The sequence below is a fragment of the Trichoplusia ni genome, chromosome 1 (assembly GCF_003590095.1).
Source record: "Trichoplusia ni isolate ovarian cell line Hi5 chromosome 1, tn1, whole genome shotgun sequence".
Taxonomy (NCBI): domain Eukaryota; kingdom Metazoa; phylum Arthropoda; class Insecta; order Lepidoptera; family Noctuidae; genus Trichoplusia; species Trichoplusia ni.
In genome coordinates, this window is record NC_039478.1 from 17,264,874 (window position 1) to 17,288,803 (window position 23,930).

The 23,930-nt window shown below is 34.5% G+C and overlaps 2 protein-coding genes across 3 annotated transcripts; one reads left to right on the forward strand and one right to left on the reverse strand.

The window, feature by feature from the left end:
* Nucleotides 1-4,855: 4,855 nt before the first annotated feature.
* On the reverse strand, nt 4,856-10,879 carry LOC113497541. Of its 2 annotated transcripts, none has more exons than XM_026877130.1 (3): nt 10,658-10,879; nt 9,248-9,437; nt 4,856-7,412 (listed from the first exon to the last, which is right to left on the reverse strand). In XM_026877130.1, exons 1-3 carry the CDS (start codon nt 10,675-10,677, stop codon nt 7,257-7,259), a joined length of 366 nt encoding a protein of 121 aa, XP_026732931.1. In that variant the 5' UTR covers nt 10,678-10,879; the 3' UTR covers nt 4,856-7,256. The 2 variants fall into 2 exon arrangements, with proteins under 2 accessions (XP_026732931.1, XP_026732939.1); XM_026877138.1 differs by having other exon boundaries at nt 9,248-9,422; nt 10,658-10,878.
* A 598-nt stretch (nt 10,880-11,477) lies between these two features.
* On the forward strand, nt 11,478-18,892 carry LOC113497534 (THO complex subunit 1). Its single transcript, XM_026877120.1, has 10 exons — nt 11,478-11,680; nt 11,763-12,443; nt 12,617-12,891; nt 13,241-13,413; nt 13,656-13,785; nt 14,221-14,306; nt 15,440-15,618; nt 15,977-16,072; nt 17,660-17,740; nt 18,516-18,892. Exons 1-10 carry the CDS (start codon nt 11,636-11,638, stop codon nt 18,837-18,839), a joined length of 2,070 nt encoding a protein of 689 aa, XP_026732921.1. The 5' UTR covers nt 11,478-11,635; the 3' UTR covers nt 18,840-18,892.
* The last annotated feature ends 5,038 nt before the right edge of the window (nt 18,893-23,930 follow it).

Below are 23,930 nucleotides of genomic sequence, written 5' to 3' on the forward strand. Positions count from 1 at the left end.
GAGAGTTGTATATTAAAATAGAGAGGTGTGGAAGAGAGAGGGGGAGGCCTTTGCCCAGCAGTGGGATCTAAAGCAGGCTATATAAAAAAAAAAAAAAAAAAGTATATTTATTTTTATTACCGTACTAATATAAAACTTAAAATATGTTTTTTTCGCATGAAATGATGTTGACGTCAAAATTCTCAATAGTTACCTAACACTCATGACATGAGAAGCCAGAATCGTGCTTCTGACTTTGAAATCGGCTTACATGTACCTAAGGTACGAAACTACGAAGTTTGTGACCATGTTGCTTGTTCATTAAAGTTGACGTAGCGAGAAACATTTAGAACTCGCTATAACTTACCTACAAATGGTTTTAATTGGAAACAATTAATTTGTTTCTTTGATAAAGTTATAAAGAACTTCGAATTACTATAACATTTCTAGGACACTTTGAAATTTATAATTGTACCTAAGTATTGAATAGCAAAGGATTAGAATAGATTCTTACTTTAAATAAAAAGCCTATTTAACTATAAATACTTGATTAATTGAGGAGATGATTTGTTTTTGTGTTTTTAGACAAGAACCGAAAGAACTTGGATTCAGATTAACATTTTGACTCATTTCGACGTTTTAAAATAATAAGTAAGTAAAAGGAAATTCAGAAAGGAATTCTGTCGGTATGTTTTGCAAAACACGTTATAGAGAATGGCTTAAAACTAGGATAGGATATAGGGTAGGTAAATACTTTTAGACACAGACGGAACAATCGGCAACAACCAGTTACGTGTTTAATATTTTTATATATTTGAAACCATTAGAAGTGTTATGAACATAAGACATATTTCTATTATTTCTGCAGTCATAGTCTGTAGGTATCACCCAGGTTGATTAACTTGTTTACGATGGAGATCTCTAACGAACACTTGTCTAGACTGAGAAAACTTTCTTATTCATTCACAAATATAAATAGTTAATTTTTAAATCTCAACTTCTAAGAATATTAAGGAGGATATAGCTAGTAGTTACGTAGAATATACCTAAGGGAGTATCTACATTAGAAACGGCAATTTCGCTAAGTAAATGTAAGTATTAAAGATAAGCGCGTAAGTAAAATTACCTTTAAGATGTCTTAAAGAAGTATCTAAGTAACCACAGAATTTTAAACGGGATAGTACTGATACTAGCTTTAAGAGAACCGAAAATCGGAATTTCTAAAATAGGAAATAATCCATATTAATGAAATAGTGATAAGAGCTGTTTTTGAAGAGATTTATATGGATAGCCAGAACGCAGGCTATGACTGTTTCATCGGACTTTAATACAAGCTTATAAACATACCACTATTGGGATAACCCTATTCTAATACGTAGAAGGATTGAAATACCTAAATAACGGCAAAAAATAGTTATTTACTTTTCATCACAGTCAAAATTGTATTCTTAGAGAAAAAATGTATCGATATTTCTTATAAGTTATCAATATAAATCTTGTTGTAAGGCTAGCAATCTATAAAGTGACCTGCACAGCTGGTGCTATCGTGGAGTTCAATTCATCACGCGGGGGTCGCGGGGCAGGCACCTCACTGTGTTCGCACGATCACGATTAATTAAATTTCGTTTCGAATTAACGGTTCCATTTTGGTTTCGTTTATACGAAAAAGGATGGAAGGAAGGAGAGGAAGTTAGCAATGGTTGAGTAAGATAATATCCTTATAGATGTTTTGTTAAAGATTTTTGATTGAATCTGTAGCCGCGTAACCAACGAATCGTACCTAACCACGTAAAAAGTGACTTTGAAGTCCTCAAACATTTATTTAGAGAAAGTAGATCCCTTTAGACTGCATTTTCAATCCGACTGTGCAAAACTTAGTCTTTAATTCAAACGAAATCTTTTTCCACCCCTCACAAAGTAAGGGCACATCATAAAACACTCTAAACAATAATCACGGAATAAAAACTATGATATCCTATTGGTATTCAGCCAAACACAAGTAGCACAAAACGGATCCAACAACGCGGATTTATTTGATTTCGGAGGGAATATTACGTTCCATTAAACTTCTCGCCTACTGCCAAATGTGCCTACATTATTAACATTCACCCAAAGTACTTTATTTAGTAGGACACGCTGGAAAAAAGTCCTGTGGGATGTACGATAATGAAAATCTGATAATGAAATCGAATAGTCCGAGTTCATGCACGTAAGTTAAAACTATTTTTCGTTGCAATACAGAATTTGGAATCGAAGAGAATAAAGATTTCTCCGAGACCTAGATATCTACTGTTTCTTCCTAAGAATAACTATCACACAATCCCTACTTCCCTACTAATATTATAAATGCGAAAGTAACTCTGTCTGTCTATCTGTCTGTCTGTCTGTCTGTCTGTCTGTCTGTTACGCTTTCACGTTTAAACCACTGAAGTGATTTTAATGAAATTTGGTACGGAGATAGAGTTGACCTTGAGAAAGAACATAGGATAGTTTTTATCCCGGACTTTTGAAGAGTTCTCTTGAAAACGCGATATAACTGACAACGACACGGGCGAAGCCGCGGGCGGAAAGCTAGTACAAGTGCAGTACACTTTCTAATCAGTATATTATATTATGTTTAATAAGTAGATATAACAAAGTAGGTAAGTGTATCAAAGTTACCTACGTAGGAATAAAATAGATTATCAATTCAATCAAATGATGCCGGAATACAAAAGAACGGCTACAATTCCAAACCGATATTTCAAATCGATTAACGAAAATCACCGCAACATTTGTAAGTCGATTTCCAAAATCGATTCCCTAAATGGCTTACTAACGATAGCCACATAGCGGGAATCAATCTCGCGTCATCATCATACTTTTTATCCTAAATACTTAAAGAGTTGATTATATTTTGATATTCAACCTTTGTTTACGATAAAATGCCAATAATTTTATGTAGACGGCCGGAGAATTTTTAACGGGAAAAGGAATTTGAGGCATGTTAGCTAAATTGTAATTACGGGGCGACAGGGAAGGGTTGCGACATCCCCTAGGGAGGTACGCTTCGATTTTTAGGGGTGGGTGCGTAATGTAAGCACTAGGTATTCAGATAACGTGGTGTGAAAAAAAAACAAAGTGTAAAGAACATGGTGTTTTCAATACGAAGCCTAGTAACAGAATGGTGTGTAGTTTTGGTTCGCCACTAGGCTTTTATTGTTTTATACGGACAAATTATTTACATATTGTGATATTGTAAATACCTATATAGCCTTTATTTGTCAAACTTTAGTCTAAGTAAGGTAAACTTAGATAGCTTTCTATAAGTTCATGTGGTTGTATCCAAGAAAATGCGAAAATATATTTTCCTTCTATACTATTTGAGGCAGAACTGTTTTGTTTGTCTTCAAACTTCTCTTTCAAATCCCCATCACGTACGTTAAAGTTAAGTTTAACACCAGACTGCGGAAAATATAAAAAATCTACACAATTGACTTTAAACTTGTACAGTTCATGCCTAGTCTAGATTTTAGATCGCAAAGCATCTTCCAGAGGACAAACAACAAAAAAGTTGTCATGTAATCTCTTTGTCGGATGAGACTTCGAAACTCATTAGTTGCGAGTAGACGCGGAGTCGCGGTCGCCTACATAAATACGTTCCGAGTGTTTGACGAACGACCATACACGCTTTATGAATACCATACATATCTATACTTCTATACTAATATATAAAGCTGAAGAGTTTGTTTGTTTGTTTGTTTGAACGCGCTAATCTCAGGAACTACTGGTTCAAATTGATAATATCTTTTTGTGTTAAATAGACCATTCATCGAGGAAGGCTATAGGCTATATATAATATCACGCTGCGACTAATAGGAGCGATGAAACAATGGAAAATGTGGAAAAAAGGGGAAAATTATTCATCTTTGAGGGTTTCCGTTGCGTGCGCTGCGAAAACGGTTCAAGATCTAACCACGTGGATGAAGTCGCGGGCAACAGCTAGTGTACTTATAAACACAGCTAAATTAAGTTCTTATACTTTGCAACGACGAGATTGTGGTCGACTTTGCAGAGTTGGCCCTTAAATATTTAGCTAAATGGCAACTCGGTTTCTGAGTAATTAATGAGATGTAAGATTTTCGGGTTCACGCTACTAATTTATTAGATTGTTTATTTTGGCTCGTCTCTTGAAATTTTGGAATACGTATGCTATTCAGATGTTTGAGTTGGCACAAGTATGAGATCTAATCTATGTCGAATAAAAGAATTGGTGGAACAGAGAGCAGTTTTACACGGCTTTTATATTTTCCGATTTTCGCTATTTGTGTAATCTTACTATTGGAAGGTCCAGTCTAAGTATTGTATAAAATAATGAGCTTTTGATTATCTAGAGGAACAGACGGCAAAATGCGTGGTTATAAAGAAAGCTGAGTTGGGTCACTGGTACTAGATGACCGGTCATTTTAACGAAATTTGGGACAGTCAATCTAATTTTAAGGAAAATAGGTTGGATTGGATTGATTGTGATCACTGGCATCGCAGTTCTCGCTCGCTATAGCGGGTTACAGCCGAGGTTACCATGACCATGTCGGTATAAAATTACTAGAACTCGTACAACGATAGAAGTAAATACATTATGATATGACTATTATCTACAAATCGATGACTAATAATACGAAAAACAGCCTGGAACTAAACCTGCTTTTCGTAGCTCACGCTAATGATATTACCATGCAACTCCACTGCCACTCGCGGCGATGAATTACTCAATAGTAATATTTGGTATTTGTTTTAATCACTTACGAATTTTTACTTAATAAAAGTTAATTTCCTCTTAGAACTTAGAAATGCAATGTCACTCAAAAACACAGCCACAAAAAATAAAACACGAAAATTTATATTAAAAAAAATTTATTCAAATCCATAATTCTGTCAGCACTGCGTCACTTAAAACGTATTTACAATAGTTTCGAACGCTAAGTACAGGCGTGAATGGAATGTATTTACTGCATCAGAGTCATGGCCGCAGGTTACAAACAGAATTAACGAACCAACTGTATCTGAGGGTAATCTAACTTTATACTGTATGATGACGTCATAAAACAACGATTGTACATAATGGATAGCTGTAGGCAGCTCCATGGTATTATCAACAGAAAAACTATGATTGTACGTGTACACAAATATACAGGTCAAACTAAAAGCTAGGGTCCGGTAGAACTGATGCGAGTTTGAGTATTATATAAACTCATAAATATTGAATATGTCCTATAAACTTTTTGTACATGAGGCTAAGCTTACGAAATACCCAACGGCTGTACTCCCAGACGAATTTCACAAAACCTCTTTCAATATATATGTAGATAGTCCATAGTCATTTGGAGAATAGTCATGGGATATAGAAGGTTTGCATTGCCTTGTATACAAAAAAGGGTCTATAACTAGCTCACATCAGTACCTACGAACCAAATCAACAGGTCATGAATTAAACACAATAACTAGCCAATTCTAATTCGCAATGACACATTTACTTACAATTATTAAATAAAAATAGAAATTCATACTAACTTATTTACATTACCTATGATAACTACGTCTGAAAAACATCTTAAAAACGTTTCCCGCCTTCATGTCAACTTTAATTATTGCTTTTACGAAGTTATACAAATAATTTATATCACAATTTATAACAAACGCGATTAAAATGTACTTCTTTATGTAAAATGTTATTTGTTTATAAAATTGGTTTCCATTCGTTCGTTAATCCGACATACTCACTCATAGTTTAATGTTATGTTGAATGATTAAACAGAAAGGTCTATATTAAATACATTATTAAAGACTTCAATGTTAACTGCCATAGAATATGAATAGCTACCCGTGCGGTTGTAGAAGAAAGTTAACATAATGAAGGGAAACCAACAATTGTAAGTATAATCTCTGGGTAGTAATGTCTCACGCAATTATTTTTTAAGACAGTCTAAAATTCGAGTTGATACTCTAGTCTAAAATCAGGATAGAACTCTAATTAAGAGGGACTAACACCATCACTTCAAGCAAATTGTGGCTTCTCACTTTCATAATAACTAATAGCGACACTCTTTAAGAGATGGACATAGGCCCCCCGCGCCATACATAGTAAGATCCATTGACAGAGAATGTAATAATTTGAAAATCTAATATTCATATGTCCGCTATGTTTAGTCCTGAAAAGCTAAATCCTACGTCAGATATTTTTATAGATCGAATAATGTGTAAAGACTTAGCTTTGACACGGCAAAATTAATTTCAACTTCTAACTATAACAAAAATCTGATTATTATCTTCAAAAACTTTTTTTTTTCATTCTACGCACAAGATAATTATAGCTCTGTGCTCTATCTTCTAATATTAATTATGTTTTCTAACTGATTCTAATACTCTGAATAAGAAGTCAAATCTATGTGATGTGAAATTAAGACAATTGGACTGACTAAATTAAACCAATGGCCACAGACCACAGACTATAGTATAGACTACAATATGTCATAGTGACTATCAATTGTTTTTTTTCCATAGCCTATTGACTGTTGTGATCAGATAAGCAAAGGTATTCCACATTCAGTCCAAATGTTTAGTAGTTGTTAACATAACAATCTGTTTTCAATATACTTCTGAACTCTTTAAACGAGTCGAATGTAAAATATACAATGAGACACTACATTGTTTATGAATGACTTGCTACTATACCCACTGCTTTCAATAACTGCACTCTTCTTATAAAAAGACTCTACTTACTTTTAAGAGAAGTAATTTTAAATTTTTTCATAGACTTGACTGAGTAGATGAAATTCTAGAGATTATTAAAACATGATTATTGCCGACTACTCTCAATTCACACCTTACATATCCTAACTTAATTTTCGATTGTACAAATGCACTTAAATGCCAACTAAATGCTGGATATATGTATATCAGTGCTAAAAACTTACAACCCCTGATCTATCGGGTCCTATTTATTATATCTGATTATCAAGTAATGGAACAAGGACATAATAAGGTGATGTCCATTCAAATTGTTCCAAAGTCAAATAAAAAAAATCGAATATTGTTCAAATAACAGATAAGATCTCTTTTACAACAGAACTGTAATGGCTTAAACACTTCGTAAAAGGCCTTTGCCCTGTAGCTTATACATAACAGGCTGGTAATATTCAAAACGGCCTTAAAAACAAACTACAAACGAATTTCAATTTAAAATTAAACCTCGTTCAATGGGCACAGTGGTCAAGTCGTTCACGAACGTGTTTGTGGAACTAAGACCGGTGCTTGTTGCGGTTTATGATCTGGAGCAGGCGGCGCGCCCACCACTCTTCAAGGTTGAATGGTCTGAAGTTCGCGAGCTGGCGGGGTGTGATCACTTCTTGATAGTATTTGGCTTCGTCGCTGCCGCGTTCTAGCTCACGGGTCACCTGAAAAATAAAGTTTCAAGGTTAATAAAACGAAATATTTTTAGGTTGAAAAAAGGAATATAGTACCCAAAAGTAAGGTTCAATGTATGTAACTTAAGAAAATACGGGCTGAAAGAAAGTTAAGTACATAATATATATTTTTATCTGAGTTCGTGAAAAATCTTTAACATCTTCATAATAAATGCTATATTCACGATAGTCCAATTACAAGTCAATGCCACAGCAATCAATCCAGAAAATAAATACAGTTTACAGGGCATCGAGATATAAATATGACGTTATAATCGAATTATTTTTGTTTCATTAGAGACAGCATATTGATGGAAGTCAGTCAAGCGAATGCTTCACATCAGAGGGTAGATGCAGATACCGACTGCTCAACTGTATTGCAGATACTATTTTTAATATTCCACAACACGAACAAACTAAGGAGGTCGTATATTAAAAAAATATGAAGTTACGATAAAGTGAAGAATTAAAAGAAAGATTTTACGAAATTAAGTTAAACGACATAATATATTTATTATTATGTGATAGAATGTTTTACGCGTGCTTATTTATTCAACTGCACGTGATAGCCACTAAAACATTAGCGGCTTTGGTCACGTCGAGCTATTTAATATACATATGCATGATTCCTCAACTAATCGTAATTATCAATAAAGTCTATTTTACTCTGCACTGAGAATTGTAAAGGTGACAGAATTCTTAGCCTACCATTCGAGATACAGCAGCTACTAAGGTTTCTGCAATACATTTCTACCTAAATTAAAATTATTAGTGCATTAAATTAATCTTTTACATCCACATTAACACCACCATATACCAATAAATACTACGAATGTCAGTCTCTTCATTTCGATAGTCAGCATCATCTATACAGCATTCTGTATTATGTTACAAACCAATTTCTACATACTGTACAGTTTACAACACAGATACGCGCGTACAGATCGGGTTGCCACCGTCGGGGCATTAGGGTGTATTCGAGGTGCCTTGACTTGTAGTCTGTATATAAAAAAAATAGTCTTGAGGCACCCACGCCAAACGCATTGTACGTTTGAAAAACTGTTGTTGACAATAATTCTGGGCACTCAAATTCAATGGAAATTCGGGGTTTACACGCGTCCTGCCCTAGTTGCTGAATTGTAAAGATGGCAACCATACTAGTGGACGTATGCTGACCCACATACTTCGTAATATTGTCACGTATTCACAAAGTGTGGTCCATGTGAATAATAATGTCTTCACAGAATTTCGGTCAGGGCGACCAATATCAAAGGAGACTAACTGGAATACATTAAGGATGGTACAAGTGCAAACAGATGTAGTTTATGTTGCGACTGTTTTAGAATTAAATGTGATCGGAAACGGATCTGACTAGGGACCAATTTCATATTAAATCTGCCTTACACACTCTTGGCTGTAGTACAGATTTACTACAGGTTTACATGTAAAGGTTGTAAAGTCACTACTTTTTACTATGAGTAGTTGAAGATTGTTCAAATGACTGACAAAGAAATATTAAAAAGAAAGACTTTTATACAAATCTATGCTGTTAGCCTCAAAGTTTAAATACTTCTTCCAATTAAACACACACTTCTTCTGGTGTATCAAACAACGGCTCATTATTTTGTTAGTCCAAAACAAAGCTTTCTCTTACTTCAGATCTACCCTGGCCCACCTTTTTTTTTAATTTGCCCCGCCAACAGTAATGCCGTGTTTTTGTTATTATGGCAAATTTATTAAAGACACTAGGGATGAACAAGACTACTAATGGTTGTACAGCCTTAGAGGCTGTAGTCTTCATTATTATTATTAATTTAGAGACCTACCGTATTCCAGGAATCATAGATATAGTTGATGAGATCATCATGCTGGTTGGTGTTGGAGTGCGGCGGCGGCGCCTGCGCGGGCGGGCTGAGGCGCGCGGAGTGGCCGTTGCCGTTGTGCCGCTTGCCGCCGCCCATGTGCGGCAGCGAGCGGGGGCCGCTGCTCACGTAGCTCGATCTGGAATTGTAAGCCCTTATATAAGTTTAAACTTTTGTTGATGAGAATGTTTAATAAAGAAAAATGAAATGAACAGTCCAAGAAATTTCAAAATTTAGGTTTTTATAGATAATTTAACTCATTTTTGCTGAAAGAGCATAGATTTGTGGTAATATGATAACTACATATTTTTTCAGACAATTCTTCCGAAATAAATCTAAACACAAATCCATAGGAAACAGCAAATAACTAATAGTCAATAATTAATTTAATAGACTGTATTTTCAGCAAAGCATCTTTTAATATACTAACAGCTGTAAGGTTTTACAGAAACATTATGTTATTGTTTACTTGTGGCACTAGAAAATTATGAATAGAAAAGGTAAACTTAAAGAAAATAATACATTTAATATTGAACATACAGGCGTCATCAAATGGCAATGGTCTTTCAGACAAATATTGTTTGATGTTAATGGCATAGTTTGCATGTTACTTTCAACAGCATCTAATATTAATACAGCAAAAAATAACATGCTCTGTGGTAATCATTGTATTTCCAGTGCAAATAACCAACAGTGATCTCAGATATATTTTATTGAGTTTATTAACAAGTGTTGTCTTTTTCTCATGGTTGAGAACTATTATTGAAATATAAAAAAATGACAATATTTTTTAAAAGTGGTTATTTTTATATTGTTTGTTAAACTACAATTCAACAGTTTAAACAAGTGTTTCTGTTTGGATAATGTTGTTAATAACATCTACATAACACAGTTATCTCAGGGTTTTTAACCTAAGTGTAATAAAAACATAACTCTATGAACTGATAGCTGATAAAAAAACATAGAAAACTTTACGCGTTGTTGATTTAATATGAACATAACTGTTCGCAAGCCATGCGATAAGAAACGCGTGGCATGATAATAATATAAATAACACCCACACACACATAACATGTAAACATGCAACATACTGCTCTTTGTTACAATGTGTACGATACTTGTATAATCACGAGTGCTCGTTAAGCACTCACGATCACACGTTTATACCCTGATTTCGCACGCAATCGTATCTTTTTACAAACAAAGCCAATTTCAAACATGGTTACCTCCATATGCACCAGCTATTTTATCTCAAATAAACCCAAATCTAATGGCATAGGATCATAAATCGCCTATTCATGTTTACGATTCACAAGAAGCATTAGACGTACGAGAAAGTAAGCACGGTTGCAAGCGAAAGGGGATTCTTCTTACCTCATATTATTACGATCCATATTTCCAAACACTGCTTTCTCCTTTAAGAATCTCCTAACAATAATTACTAAATATAACTACGCTACGCTTATGTTACACTTTAACACATTTCTAAACAAAGGATCGAGTAAAAAATCTGTAAATAATAATAAAATTCTAAAGATAAATAGACAGGACGCCACACAACACGACGACACACATCTGTCAAAAATAATAGGTATCAGCTGCACTTCCGTACGTTGAACTCGATCTACGATTGGCTATTGGTTGTGCCAGACAAATTTTGACCAATAGTAACGAAATATTTTGAATGCGCAAAAATATAAGACCCAATAAGGCGGGAAAAAGACGAGAGATGTAAATATAGTTCACAGCGATTGACAAGATAAGATATATCGATTTTGCTTTTTATAGCCAACTGGTATGCATTTATAAACTTTATAAGCATGTAAAGTTTTAAGAAATTTTCTGTAAAAGTACCGTTTTGTTCTCTTATTATTTGCCCTTTGAACTACGAGACGGTCCTCCAACGGAGTTTTTTTTTGGCCAAGGCCATTATTATTATTGTCAATTATTTCATTCACGCCATTATAGACGAAAATAATAATGACTTTTGTTCAAGCTATGCACATTGCAATTAGGAATTGCAAAATATCTATTGATATTTGATTTTTAAGTTCCTTGCGACCACTGCAACCAAACTAAACTAATATCTACCGTCGCTTTTAGTCGATACAGAATTGTTGCCAGCTTCACCATTGACTTAATACGGACTGCGAATTTTATTTACTCTGTGGTTATGTTTATTTCGTCGGATTTTATTTATAGAGCAATACTGATTGCTACAGCTTCACGACGATTGTAAACTTTTGTTTTTAAAATAATTTTAGCATTAATTAAATTAGAATAACAAATGGTAGTATGCTATTTTGAGTGGACGGTTATATAGTTTTACGTGCAGATTATAAGAACATAAAAATGACAGACAAACTCGGATTTGAAGACCTACGGAACAAGTATAAAGTAAGTTTATAACCTCTTATATTATATGTTTAACAAACTATGTAAATATGGATTTAACTGATGGTAATGCGTACTATTTCAGGATGTTTTGTCTAAAGCCTTTACTACAAACAACATCGAGTTGCTTGATTCTTTCACAAAGAACACAAATGAGGCTGACAGGAAAGCGGCAATGGACCAAGCTTTCCGAGACAAACTGTTGGAACTACTGATTGAAGACCCGGATACACTAGAAAACTTTGTTTCTTTTTGCATTGAGTCATGCAGACGGCAGATGGTTACGCCAACCATGCCGGTGGTGCTTCTCGGAGACATATTCGACGCACTCACCCTCAACAAATGTGAGAAATTGTTTTCGTATGTAGAGAATGGTGTAAACATATGGAAAGAAGAATTGTTTTTCGTCGCCTGCAAGAATAACTTGCTCAGAATGTGTAACGATCTACTCAGAAGACTATCAAGGTCTCAGAACACAGTATTCTGTGGGAGAATTTTACTATTTTTAGCTAAATTCTTTCCATTTTCTGAAAGATCGGGTCTAAACATCGTGTCTGAATTTAATCTCGAAAATGTAACTGAGTTCGGAGGTGACAATTCTAGTACTTTAAAAGATGCACTTGATGAAGAAATGGTTGTTGACAACAATGATAAGAACAAACTGAACATTGATTATAACTTGTACTGCAGATTTTGGAGTCTACAGGATTTCTTCAGGAATCCAAATAATTGTTATAATAAGATACAGTGGAAAACATTTGTTGCTGTAAGTACAAGCTAGAGATGCTAAGATCTTAAATTTAAAATGTGTGTCAGTTCCAATTTATTTATTCTTATTTAATTGGTAAAGACTACCTTTTTGATTTAATCAATACTCATATATTTTTTATGTAGCAGGTGGTGTTAAAATATCTTACACTTCTATTCTTTTACTTTTAGCATTCAGGGAGTGTGCTATCAGCATTCTCGTCATACAAATTAGAGTCTATTGAGCTACAGAAATCAAAGTTAAACCTACTGAAATCAGTGACCGCTGTCACATCTGATGTGGAGATGAAAGACTCAGAAGCTAATGAACCACATTACTTTGCCAAATTCTTAACAAACCAGAAGTTATTGGAGCTACAGTTATCAGACTCTAACTTTAGGAGATGTGTCCTTGTACAATTCCTGATACTGTTCCAGTATTTAACTTCCACTGTCAAGTTTAAAATGTATGGTATAGTATTTATTTTATTTGTAAATTTGTATTGAATGTTCTACACTTAAATCAGAATATTAATGTTACTGATGGCACAGGAATTCAACTAACTTTAAGTATCTTTAATTCTAAACCAGTACCCTATTAAATCATGGGCCTAATGATATCATTGTGCTGCATATCATTAAATTAATCAATTGGTCTATATATATTCCTGCCAGTACAGAGATCTTTATTTTTTAAACTTGCCTATTTTAACACATTTAAAAATCAATTATCTAAAGGCAAGAGTATAAACATCTATCTTGTATAAATTTAATCCCTATATTTTAAATACAAATTCCAACACACATACATTTTAGGGAGCTTCAAGAACTAAAGTCAGATCAAACAGATTGGGTGAAGGAGACAACAGCCCTGGTATATAAATTACTGGGAGAAACTCCCCCACATGGCAAGCAGTTTGCAGAGTGTGTCAAACATATACTGAAGAGAGAAGAGCATTGGAACAGTTGGAAGAATGATGGCTGCCCAGGTATGTGATCATAGACTAAAGAGTTTTAAACTGACCTTTTTAGATTTTTGATACTGATCCACTGTGTTTCCTTTTATGTTTAAGTGTAAAGAAATATTTCTAATGCTATTTAATCAACTTTGATAAATCTTTCATTTATCCTTTTTGTAACAAATGTCAATTGTTATTGTGGCTATTAAGTTTTGACGCTTGTGGAAAAGTAGGTTTTAGTTATTACAAATTTTAATATATATTTCCTACAGAATTTCAGAAGCCAAAACCACCAGTGCAAACTGAGTCATCTGATGATGTTAAAAAGTCACGGAAACGTCGTCGTCCCGTCGGCGATATTATTAAAGAATATGAAGGCCAAAGCAAATCATACATGGGCAAGTAAGTGTTTATTAATAACATATTATTTCTATGTAAGTTATTATTTTTGCGGTTTTTATACATCATGCTATCAGACAAAACGAGTCGGTCGCCTTTATATTTAAAAATAACAACTTAGACTTGTAAAGGCTTTGATTACAGTTTAACTTTTGATTCTCAGCCTCTAGAAATTTACTAAAAAGTCGTAGATCGTTCGTATTTAGTTTTTTAGTTTAGTTTAGTTTTCTATTTATAAACTTTGATTTCTATGATTGTGTAAATAGCGTGTACTTGTCAGTAAATCTCAAATATAATCCAGTTATACCCATAGATAAATACAAGTATACCCTAAAATCCTGGCTTTTATTCCTACTATTACTATATAACATACAAGTTATTGTAAGTAAGCGATTTTGTTGTTTAACATAAACTACATTTTTCGTATGTATTTTCCAGCAATGAACTCACCAAATTGTGGAACTTGTGTCCAGACAATCTTGCGGCGTGTCGCACCAAAGAAAGAGACTTCATGCCGTCACTAGGTCAGTACATATTATTATTATTATTATCTCCACTTCAAATGGCAATAATTATGAATCGTGTTGCGATTACTTATTATTGTTTTATTGTAGGAATAATAGACAATACTATACTTATTCATAGAGACTCTTAAACCCAATGTGTACTGTCATCTTTTCAATGATATTTATTTACCTAAAATAGTAAGCTACGCTGAAAGAAATGTTTGATTAAATAAAGAAAAATCTTTATTGTATGACATTTAGAAATACAGGTATAGGTAACTAAATTAAAAAAAATAGAAGAGAAATGATGAGAGACCAGTGGCGCCACCTCAGCGCTTTCTTACCCCACTTAATCTAAATATGCTCTTACGGCATGAGTTTATTAAACCTGACTGTGTACCAACAGAGCCAATATCTTACTTACAAAACTAACACGACAACCATATAACGTTACATTCTGTTTATTCAAATACCAGTGCCGCATTGTTTTTGTTAGTACTATAATAGCACTGCAGGTTTTTGTAGCTTATAGATTTTATTTATTTATTAGAGTCGATTTCATTTTATTATACCAAACATTCAAACAATCCCACCTAGAAAACATTATTCAGAATTTGTACTTATAGAAACTACTCACGCGTATTTCTTCAGTATCGCCTAACCTCGAAGTTAAACGGAGTAATTGTCGCTACTCGAATAAACTTGCATGTGAGATAATCAATCAAACAATGACTGCTTGGCGTTGTTGAGCATAAAGGCGTCGTATAGCTGCATTGGCGGACATTCAGGAACTACACTGGCGCAGCATGTTGCATCAACCTCGTACCGACCATGTGTCAAAAATGATGGCGTTCCCATGTAGTTAATGCGAAGTACTGTACGATCAACTGAAATTTTATACGGATTAAGTTATTCAATTCTGATAATAGGGACTAAGACTCAAAGTATATGATATATCAAAGCTAGAAGACAATTATTTTAAGATTTTGTATGATACTGACATGAACACAAGGTAAAAAAAGAATTGAAAAACAAGAAAACGGTTTTGAACAAAAAAAATCTTGTTATTTTTCTTACTCTCAAAAACAGCTTGTTATTTTTATTTGTTGTCCATCAAATTTATATCAGTCATTCCATGTTGTGTACGCTAGAGTCGTACCTGGTGGTGTCGCCGGGCGCGGCGGGCGCGGCGGGCGGGGCGGGCGCGGCCCCGGCGCGCGGCGGCGGCTGGGGCTGGCGCGCGCTGCGGCTGCTGGCGCGACGCTCGCCGCACTTCTTCGTGCACACCAACAATCCCATCGGACGCCTACCCGACTACCTCACCTCCATGGTCAGTTACCATATTCTTCTTATATACCTGATCTGCTATTTTCCCTATTTAACTACCCTGATTATAGAAGGCAAGTCAATTTCAAAGACAAGTTGGAACCGCATAGCGGGTTTATGAAAAATAAATCGAGGCGTTAACGATAATTATTTTTGAGAAATTACATACCGGCTCTAGATTACAATAAATAGTCGGTAGGCTAGGTAAAACTGGTCATTTAATTAACCTTATTCTGGTTTACAATTTTTTTCGGACCAGATGTTTAAAGCATAGAATATTGACATGTAGAAACTAAGATGATTTTATTATCATGTAGGTACTGCAGAGTAAGTAAATATTAAATATGTTTTTATCTTCTCAGGTGGAGCGTGTCACCCGCGAAGTGGCCGCCAACGCTGCGGCGATCGCGAACGGTGAACAATCTAAAACTAATAATGACGATAAACCAACCAAACAGGTAAGAATAACATATAGCACATATAAAAATGCAAACAATAACAATATTTTCCTCCGTGTTGTAATACGTCATAAGTCAATAGGACAGCATCTTAGTATTAGAATTGAAATCAAAATATATTCATGACCATACCCCATCATAGTTTGAATTAGAATTTAGAGATCACATTTCCTAATTCACAATCAAAAAGAGCTCCGCTAGGGTCAACGCTCAATGCTAATATAGCTTCTAGATCAATATTTTTGTTTAAGCAAGTTTGCACAGCCTTAATCATCAATACTCAATTACTAGGCGATTTCGAATAAATATAATGTCAATCGACTAAAGTAACAAACTTGCCATGAACTGGAAGTTTCAGAAATCTCTTTCCTTAAATTACAGTGAATTTATTGTTTACGTGCTGAGTTTTTCTCGACGTTTCAACCACGAAGGCGATAATATTCTCGTGTAGACTAAAGCCTGGTTTTGACAATCCGAAATATCGCGAACAATCCCGCATTGCTGATGATCACGCACCGTGGGACGAAGGTCGTTCACGACCTACAGTCTTCCGCGACACAAGATGACACCATCGCGGACATCCAGCTTTGGAATGAGAACGTTGGTACGTGTTCATTGGTACGGGGGCGTCCACTTTATCTCGGATCGTAGGAATCAAGCTTAATACATCTACATGGAATATTAATCGTTAGAAAGTGTTCGAAACGTCTTGGTCAAAGTGGCATATGATTATTTTTAACTTTCAGGCCACTGTTACCTGGAACACTGTAATGTACTTAACCTTTACATTTTATGTGTTAATTATTATTTAATATTTATTTTCATTATTTGATGTTTAGTTAGTTCGGACGGACGCGTCGTATTATTGTTTTTAGTTCGTTTTTGTTTATTATTGATATCGTGCATGGCGAAATACGCGTAATTATTTGTTTTATGTAGCTTGCATGTTGTAGGCATAGGATACATGTAAAGCAAGCATAATTACCACTTAGTCATATGATCACTAAGCGAAATTTTATGTTTTTTTTTCTTTTGAGAACAGTTCTTTGTTCTGCAGTAATAACGTTTTGACGGACGCGGTAATGCACGACAGCAAATTGTAGCAATGATTCCGAGTGCCATACTTTTTACTCATTTATCAAGACCACAAGTGCAAAATGCATTTAAAATATTACAAATTCTATGTAAGATATACCTCTTCGGAAACTAGATCGACTATAAGTAAGACAAAACAGAATCAAAGTTGTGAAAAATTCAAGCTTTTATATTATACTTAAAATAATCATTCTAACCAACTAAATATTCTATAGTCTAAACCCTCAACAAATTGTCGAAGCAAAATATCGACGTTAAATTACACAAAAAGTTAAAACCTGGACTACTTAATGTTTTCCTTATTTATTTATTTCAACCTTTATTTACATAAAAATAGAATTCAAATTTAATACTTGGTTATCGCTTTGAAAATGTACAATGGCCTTCGGAATCACGTGTAGTAGCTGGCGGCCTAACATTACCATAACGCGATTGTCTGTACTAAATGTTTCATGTTAGTTGTTATAAGACGTTTAGCATTACAAATTGCAGGAAAACACCGAAGAAGAGATTACTGAGGAACAAATGGAAGCTGATCTCATAAAGGAGGGAGATGCCAATGATATAGAACAGGTATTTATTGAGTATTTAGGTTTTGGAGATCAAGGCAACAAGGGGCGGTGAAAGTACTTCGATTTATAAGAGTATTGATACAGGTATTGCATGACTGGTTTTATCTGTGTGTCATGTAGGGTAGACTAGAAATATATTAGTAGGTGTGTGAAATAAGTCTATTTAAGAACGGACAACGGTAAAAATATTGTTTAACAACATTTAACAATATGGTAGCACGATATTAGTAAGGTTAGATTTTAGTTTTAGGAAACCTTTGTCACTACTTAACTCTTAACTAACGGTAATAAAGCTAAGTAAACAGATTTGGACGTAAATTCCGTTTATTGTCCTGTTCTTAAATAAACTTTCTCTTCAGAGTATTTTTTTTTTCGATGTTTGCTTTATTATCTGTAATTGTTGTTTAGTTTATTGTAACACTAGTTACAATTTAAGTAAATCGTGTCGTAACTTTGAACCGTCTAGTGATATTATTTTTTTAGTTTTAACCTCCTTTCAAAATGTATTTCGTGTTTATAAGATCTCTAGAAATAATTTCTCAGGATTTACTAACCTATAACTTTTATGAACCCTCATAATTAGTAAAACAGATAATAAAATAGTAGTCCACCCAACCGTCAACCAAGTCATATAAAGTAACACTTTAGCTTCACATCAAGTAACTAAATCCATTTCCTTTATCTTAAATCAAATTAGTTAATACGAAAGAAAACAAAACAATTTTAAATTCTTTCTCTAACTACCGTCACTATAATATAATGTTATCGCTCCACAGGTGCCCGACTCGACTCATGCCGGGGAGGAAGATTACGATAAAACTTCGCAAACGCGTTCGAGAGTAACCATGATATCTACCACACAGCTCGACGCCTTATCATCAAAACTTACTGATTGGAAGAAACTAGCCACTAAACTTGGATACAAGGCCGACGAAATACAGTTCTTTGAGACAGAGAACGCGACAGACGCGACTAGAGCAAAGAATATGCTGCAATTGTGGTTTGATGATGACGAGGACGCGTCTGTGGAGAACTTACTTTATATCATGGAAGGCTTGAAGATGACTGAGGCGTGCGAAGCGTTGAAGAATGTTAAATGACATACATTTAAACATAGTTGTAGGAAAAGACGATTAAAGTTTAATTATGTGTAGTTTTGGTTTTTATTTTTAGAAAACCCTGAGAAAACCCTATTATGCTATTTTATGCAGTTTTAAATTACATACCTCTTACCTTAATAAAGAAAATACCAACTATAATATTTAGAATATTTGTCGAATTTTGTCGTACGTTCCGAGATATGTCTGGAAGATATCGCTATTGTACCCCTGCACTACATATAATTTCAATCCCCTAGCTTTATAATGAACATTAAATAATATTTTATAATTATTTAAGCGTCTTAATAGAAAGAAAATATCTGCAAAACAATGAAACCGCTTCTTATACCCATTCCCCGAATAGAATCGTCAATTTCTTGAAATTAAAGTTCCTCGTGATTAGTTTTGTTTTTTCTTTGTGGTTTATTATATCAAAAGATAAATGTTGCCACCCACAATTATTTTTCCAGCGGCGCATCTTGCAATGATTTATAAAATCATTCAACAATGTCGGTCGCTCCGAAATTATAACTTGCACGCATTTCCTCATCCCGGTTGACTCACGGTGTGCCCAAAACAGAACTTATTACTTACAACATAGCATAGACATTCATGCCACGCCAAAATGTACCTCACTTCAACGGGATAAGGCGAATGTAATTGCAGGTATATGTTTGCAACACTCTAGTGATCCCAATCTATCATGAGCCGTCGCACCTCCCTCATTTACACGATTATAAGACGGCAGTGAAGAAGTCACCATGTAGGATGAGGGCCAACACATTCTGGCCAAGTTTTACCGCCGCTGCGGTGTTTACAGAATCGCGGAATAGTCGTTGCACCGAAATTAGTTCGAAACGAATGCGTCAATGGGCAGTCGGGACGTGGTTGGTGTTGCGCGCGCGGTCGATCCTAAAATATTTATATTTTTATGATTCGATACGCGGCTAGAGATTTTTATATTAAAAATATAACAGGGTAGAGTTTGGCGCCGCTGTGACGTGCGTTTGCGCAAGGGCGGTTTGCTGTGAAAAGGATAATGTGTGTGTTCGGGGATTCCAGTAAGTAGTTAATGTTGTGGATTTTGTGTTGCGACTCTGTTTCATAATTGTTTGGGTTCGAAAATAATTTTCAGAGTGAAATACGTGCTGTATTGTGTTTTACGGCGCATGGTTGTCTTTAACATTATTTGAAGCATTACTGGCTGTTTAAACTATACAAAATTGTCGTAAAGAATCGAAATTGTAATATCATAATTAAAACTTAACATTTTTCCTAAGAAAAATAAAAAGTCAAACATTTTTAAATTGCTGTGGAACACCATAAATCATTCACCACCATAATCCAACAGAAATATGGCTCCGATACGGTTATTTTTGTCAGTTTCAGCACTTTCAGTGGCATGTACGGCCGTAAACTTTTATTACGATATGATCTCACTAAACGCCTAATGTATCTCTACAGATTTTTTAAATTTACGATCATTTTCATATCCCCTTGCATGGTTGCTTTGGCCAGTGTTGTTTTAATAATCTTGGACAAGCGTAAATCTTCTTTCATCTTTTTTAACTACGGAAGAAAATGTGTAGCCTACATGTGGACGTTTTACTGTTAATAAAATTCTATTGTTAACTTTTTAATGTGAAAGTAGGAGGACAAACGGTTTTTTTATTTATATGGCAAGCTCAATTCACTTATAGATCTTCGTCGTCGACACGGTTATATTGCGATTTATGAAGATAAAAATTAGGTAAGTATAAAAATCTGCATGTTCGGTAAAATTAGCAGAATTAACAACAAAATATGCGTTTGCTATCATTGATCATGGAATAAAGTATAGTCCGCTTCATCTGTATTATATTTTTGACGGAGCGAGTTTGACACTTACAAATTGAGTTTCTATTTCACATACCTAACTAGTATTACGTTAAAATGTCTATAAAATAAACCCACTGATCTATCTAGGTTTGCTAACGTCGCTTACGATTCTTGACTTTGAATAACCAAGTATTCACACAGCAATTGTGTTGGAGGATTTCTGTTAGAGCCGCGATTGTAACGTAAACAAATGGATGATATTATAATAACTGGTTGTTTAATGTAATGTTTTACTAAGAGTTTGTGAAAATGAAGGGTCCAATAGACGTATAGAAGTATTTCAATGGTTGCACTTCAACTCGTCTCTGATCTAGAGACAAGTTGGCTGAATAAATGAATATAAATTCAGAAAAAGTTGTCATTCATTCTCATGTTTTACGTTTTTTTAGCTGGTTATGCTATGCCCACTATGCAACTTGCTTTGCACGGAAGGATCAGTTAGCTGACAAACGTTTTACTCCCCTTATACCACCATTCGCAGAGCTTGTACTCAATCATAAGCCTGTAACTTGTTTCACACTTATTATTTCAGAAAGAATACTTAGGCATAATAATTAGCGCAATCACTCATTAAAAGGAAACAGTTGAGTCTGTGTGAGACAAAGTGTTTTGTAGTTGAAGGTAGTTTAATCGATTCTATGTAGTTTAAACATCTTCACATAATTTGCGAAAGTAGAAAACACAAAATTGTTTTCTCAAATATGCGCTCGCCCTTACACTACAATAAAAATAATAATGGAAAATTTCTTCGTCGTTCGTTCGCGTTGTCTTGGCAACACCGTAGTAGTTACATTCAACACAATGATTTAGACTTCAAAACTCAATGTTGCACGAATACGTTAAATACGTTATTCATTGTCAGAAAAGAATCTAGATTTAATGCTTTAGACGTGTCAGTTTGCAAACAAGCAACTCGAAAAATGAGAACAAGACAAGTAAACGCAGTAATGAGCCAACGAATTATTTACAATGACATTTTTAACGACTTTTAGTTTTGAGTATAAGTAGTTAACTTAAATGGTATTGTATGTAAGTATATCAAAAATAAAGGTGTGTAGTTAATCCCAATACAAAAATCTAAATTGAACCCAAAAAAGAGCGTTTTACAGAATCTCTAACTCCCTGTTCTAACATTTTAGTTTATTACCAGACTAATGAATCAGCTAATTCCCTACACTTATCCACACTGCTTTTAACATAATTCACTGAAACCACAAAGAGCCATGTGAAACAGTAATTCGGTATTTATTATCAAACGGATTAATAATCATAAAAAATATTTGATGTTCACATTTACAGCGGATAGTTGTAAACCCGATTACTCGATTGGGGTACGTTAACTTGTCTGAACTTCAAAGAGAAAACTATTGTAATATAACATCAGAAGAGATGGAAATCGTTAAAACGATATGGGTTACCCAAATGGACCGCGAAATTAAGACATTTGCAACAATTGTAAATGTATTTGAACAAGGTATTTATTTAACACGTTTCCTTGACGCAATGGTTATGAAAATAAGTTATTTAACAGTACAATTAGGAAACAAAGTAGGACTTCAAAGTAGTGGTAGTAAGGCCTTCCTATTTTAAATTGAGTGAATTGTTTTACGCTGGTATTCGCCTAGGCATGCATTAAATTTCATGTATTTAGTGGTAAGCTCAGCTCATTGACAACTGGTTTCAACACAATATTAGCTTAACTTGTCAAGCTACGTGTTACATTTTAGAGTGATCAGAATTCGGTAGTTTTGAGTGCCCGTTGTTTAACTGGTTACGGTTAGTTTTTAACTATTCTACTGCAATATATTTTCTGGGATTATGACTTAACAGTTAATTTTCTGGCCAACAGATACTTACAACAGAATTTTCAACTTTGAATTCTTTGCACGAGGCTACATAAATGGTATTTTCGTTTCACAAAATATACGAGCCAAATAGTAATAGATATAGTTCTGTACCTCGATACTAAGGTGCAAAATCAGTTCTATAGTTGTAATGAAAGTATCTAAACCTCCCTAGCAACACCCACATAAAGTATCGATAGACGCGAGTTGCTAATATACGTTTAATACAAACAATTCTCGGTACGTGCTGCTATATTAATCTAACGTTTCCATTATTTATTTTAACCACATTCTTACCATACAAAATGTTTCAACTCGGGCCCCATAAACCAACGAAAGCAAACCAAAGCCAGACGCGAAAAAACTAAATAAACAACGAAATTACATTTCATCGCGTACTAAAAGTGCTTTTTTAAGCTATAAAGAGGATAAACTAGGGCATGGACATAGCCTGTACTGTACATAGAAGTGTAACGCAATTTACATATTTCTCTTGATACGTAAACACTCGTCTGCGCGGCTTGCAGACGGAGCTTCAACAGCCCATTTTTCAGGCAGTTTTCTTGGCGTATATTTTAGTAATGTGGGGCGCCACGGATGGTAAACATCGCTAAGCTTATGGTTCTTTTGCACAATAATATATGCGAAACTTAGGAGATTATTTGCCGTTTTCTTACACTAGGTTCCGTTAACCAGTGTTCAGTGTGTTCTTTTTGGGAGATTTTCTTAATTTTTTTAAGTCCTTATGCAGCATGTGGCCATGGCAACAGGATCCGCAATGACGGTTCAAAGCAGTTGACTGATATATATACTATATATATTGACTATACTTTTCGAAAACTGGACGAATCGTAGTTATCTTTGATTACACGTGACTGACCTATCATAACGTAAATTAATTAGACATTTTAATGTTCTGGTTCTTTCGAGTCGGCTCATTATGAAGCTCTGCGTACAATGGGGAATATGCACGTGACTTAAATATGGACAAAATATTTTTTTTTGTAATATTTATTGCTACTGAAAACACACTATACAATTATTTTTAGAATTTATTTTAATTTAATAATGAAATTTAATCATCAAAAAGTGGCTGTTTTGAAATTACCGCGCAAATTTTTGAAACGCAACACTATTGGTGGAACAAAACGTGACGTCAGTTTTACACGAGACGTCTGCTGTCAACAAGCTATTTGTATGGTTTCTTTTTGGAGGAATAATTGTTATTGTATTGTATCCATGGTAATTAAGTCGATATTCACTCACTTTATTTATTTTTTGGTAATTTTGTAAACCAATCACTTTGCTGTTGACATCGAACTCGTGTAATGGTGACGTCACGAGCAAGCGCGCCAAAATGGCCGCGTTT

Bases quoted from the DNA above. Each gene is read 5' to 3' on its own strand.
- LOC113497541 (XM_026877130.1), bottom strand. From the start codon at position 10,677: ATGGATCGTAATAATATGAG. The intron at 9,438-10,657 runs GTAAGAAGAATC...AACTTATATAAG, and splicing joins ATGGATCGTAATAATATGAG to GGCTTACAATTCCAGATCGA. The intron at 7,413-9,247 runs GTAGGTCTCTAA...TTTATTTTTCAG, and splicing joins TCTATGATTCCTGGAATACG to GTGACCCGTGAGCTAGAACG.
- LOC113497534 (XM_026877120.1), top strand. From the start codon at position 11,636: ATGACAGACAAACTCGGATTTGAAGACCTACGGAACAAGTATAAA. The intron at 13,786-14,220 runs GTAAGTGTTTAT...TGTATTTTCCAG, and splicing joins AGCAAATCATACATGGGCAA to CAATGAACTCACCAAATTGT. The intron at 14,307-15,439 runs GTCAGTACATAT...TGTGTACGCTAG, and splicing joins AGACTTCATGCCGTCACTAG to AGTCGTACCTGGTGGTGTCG.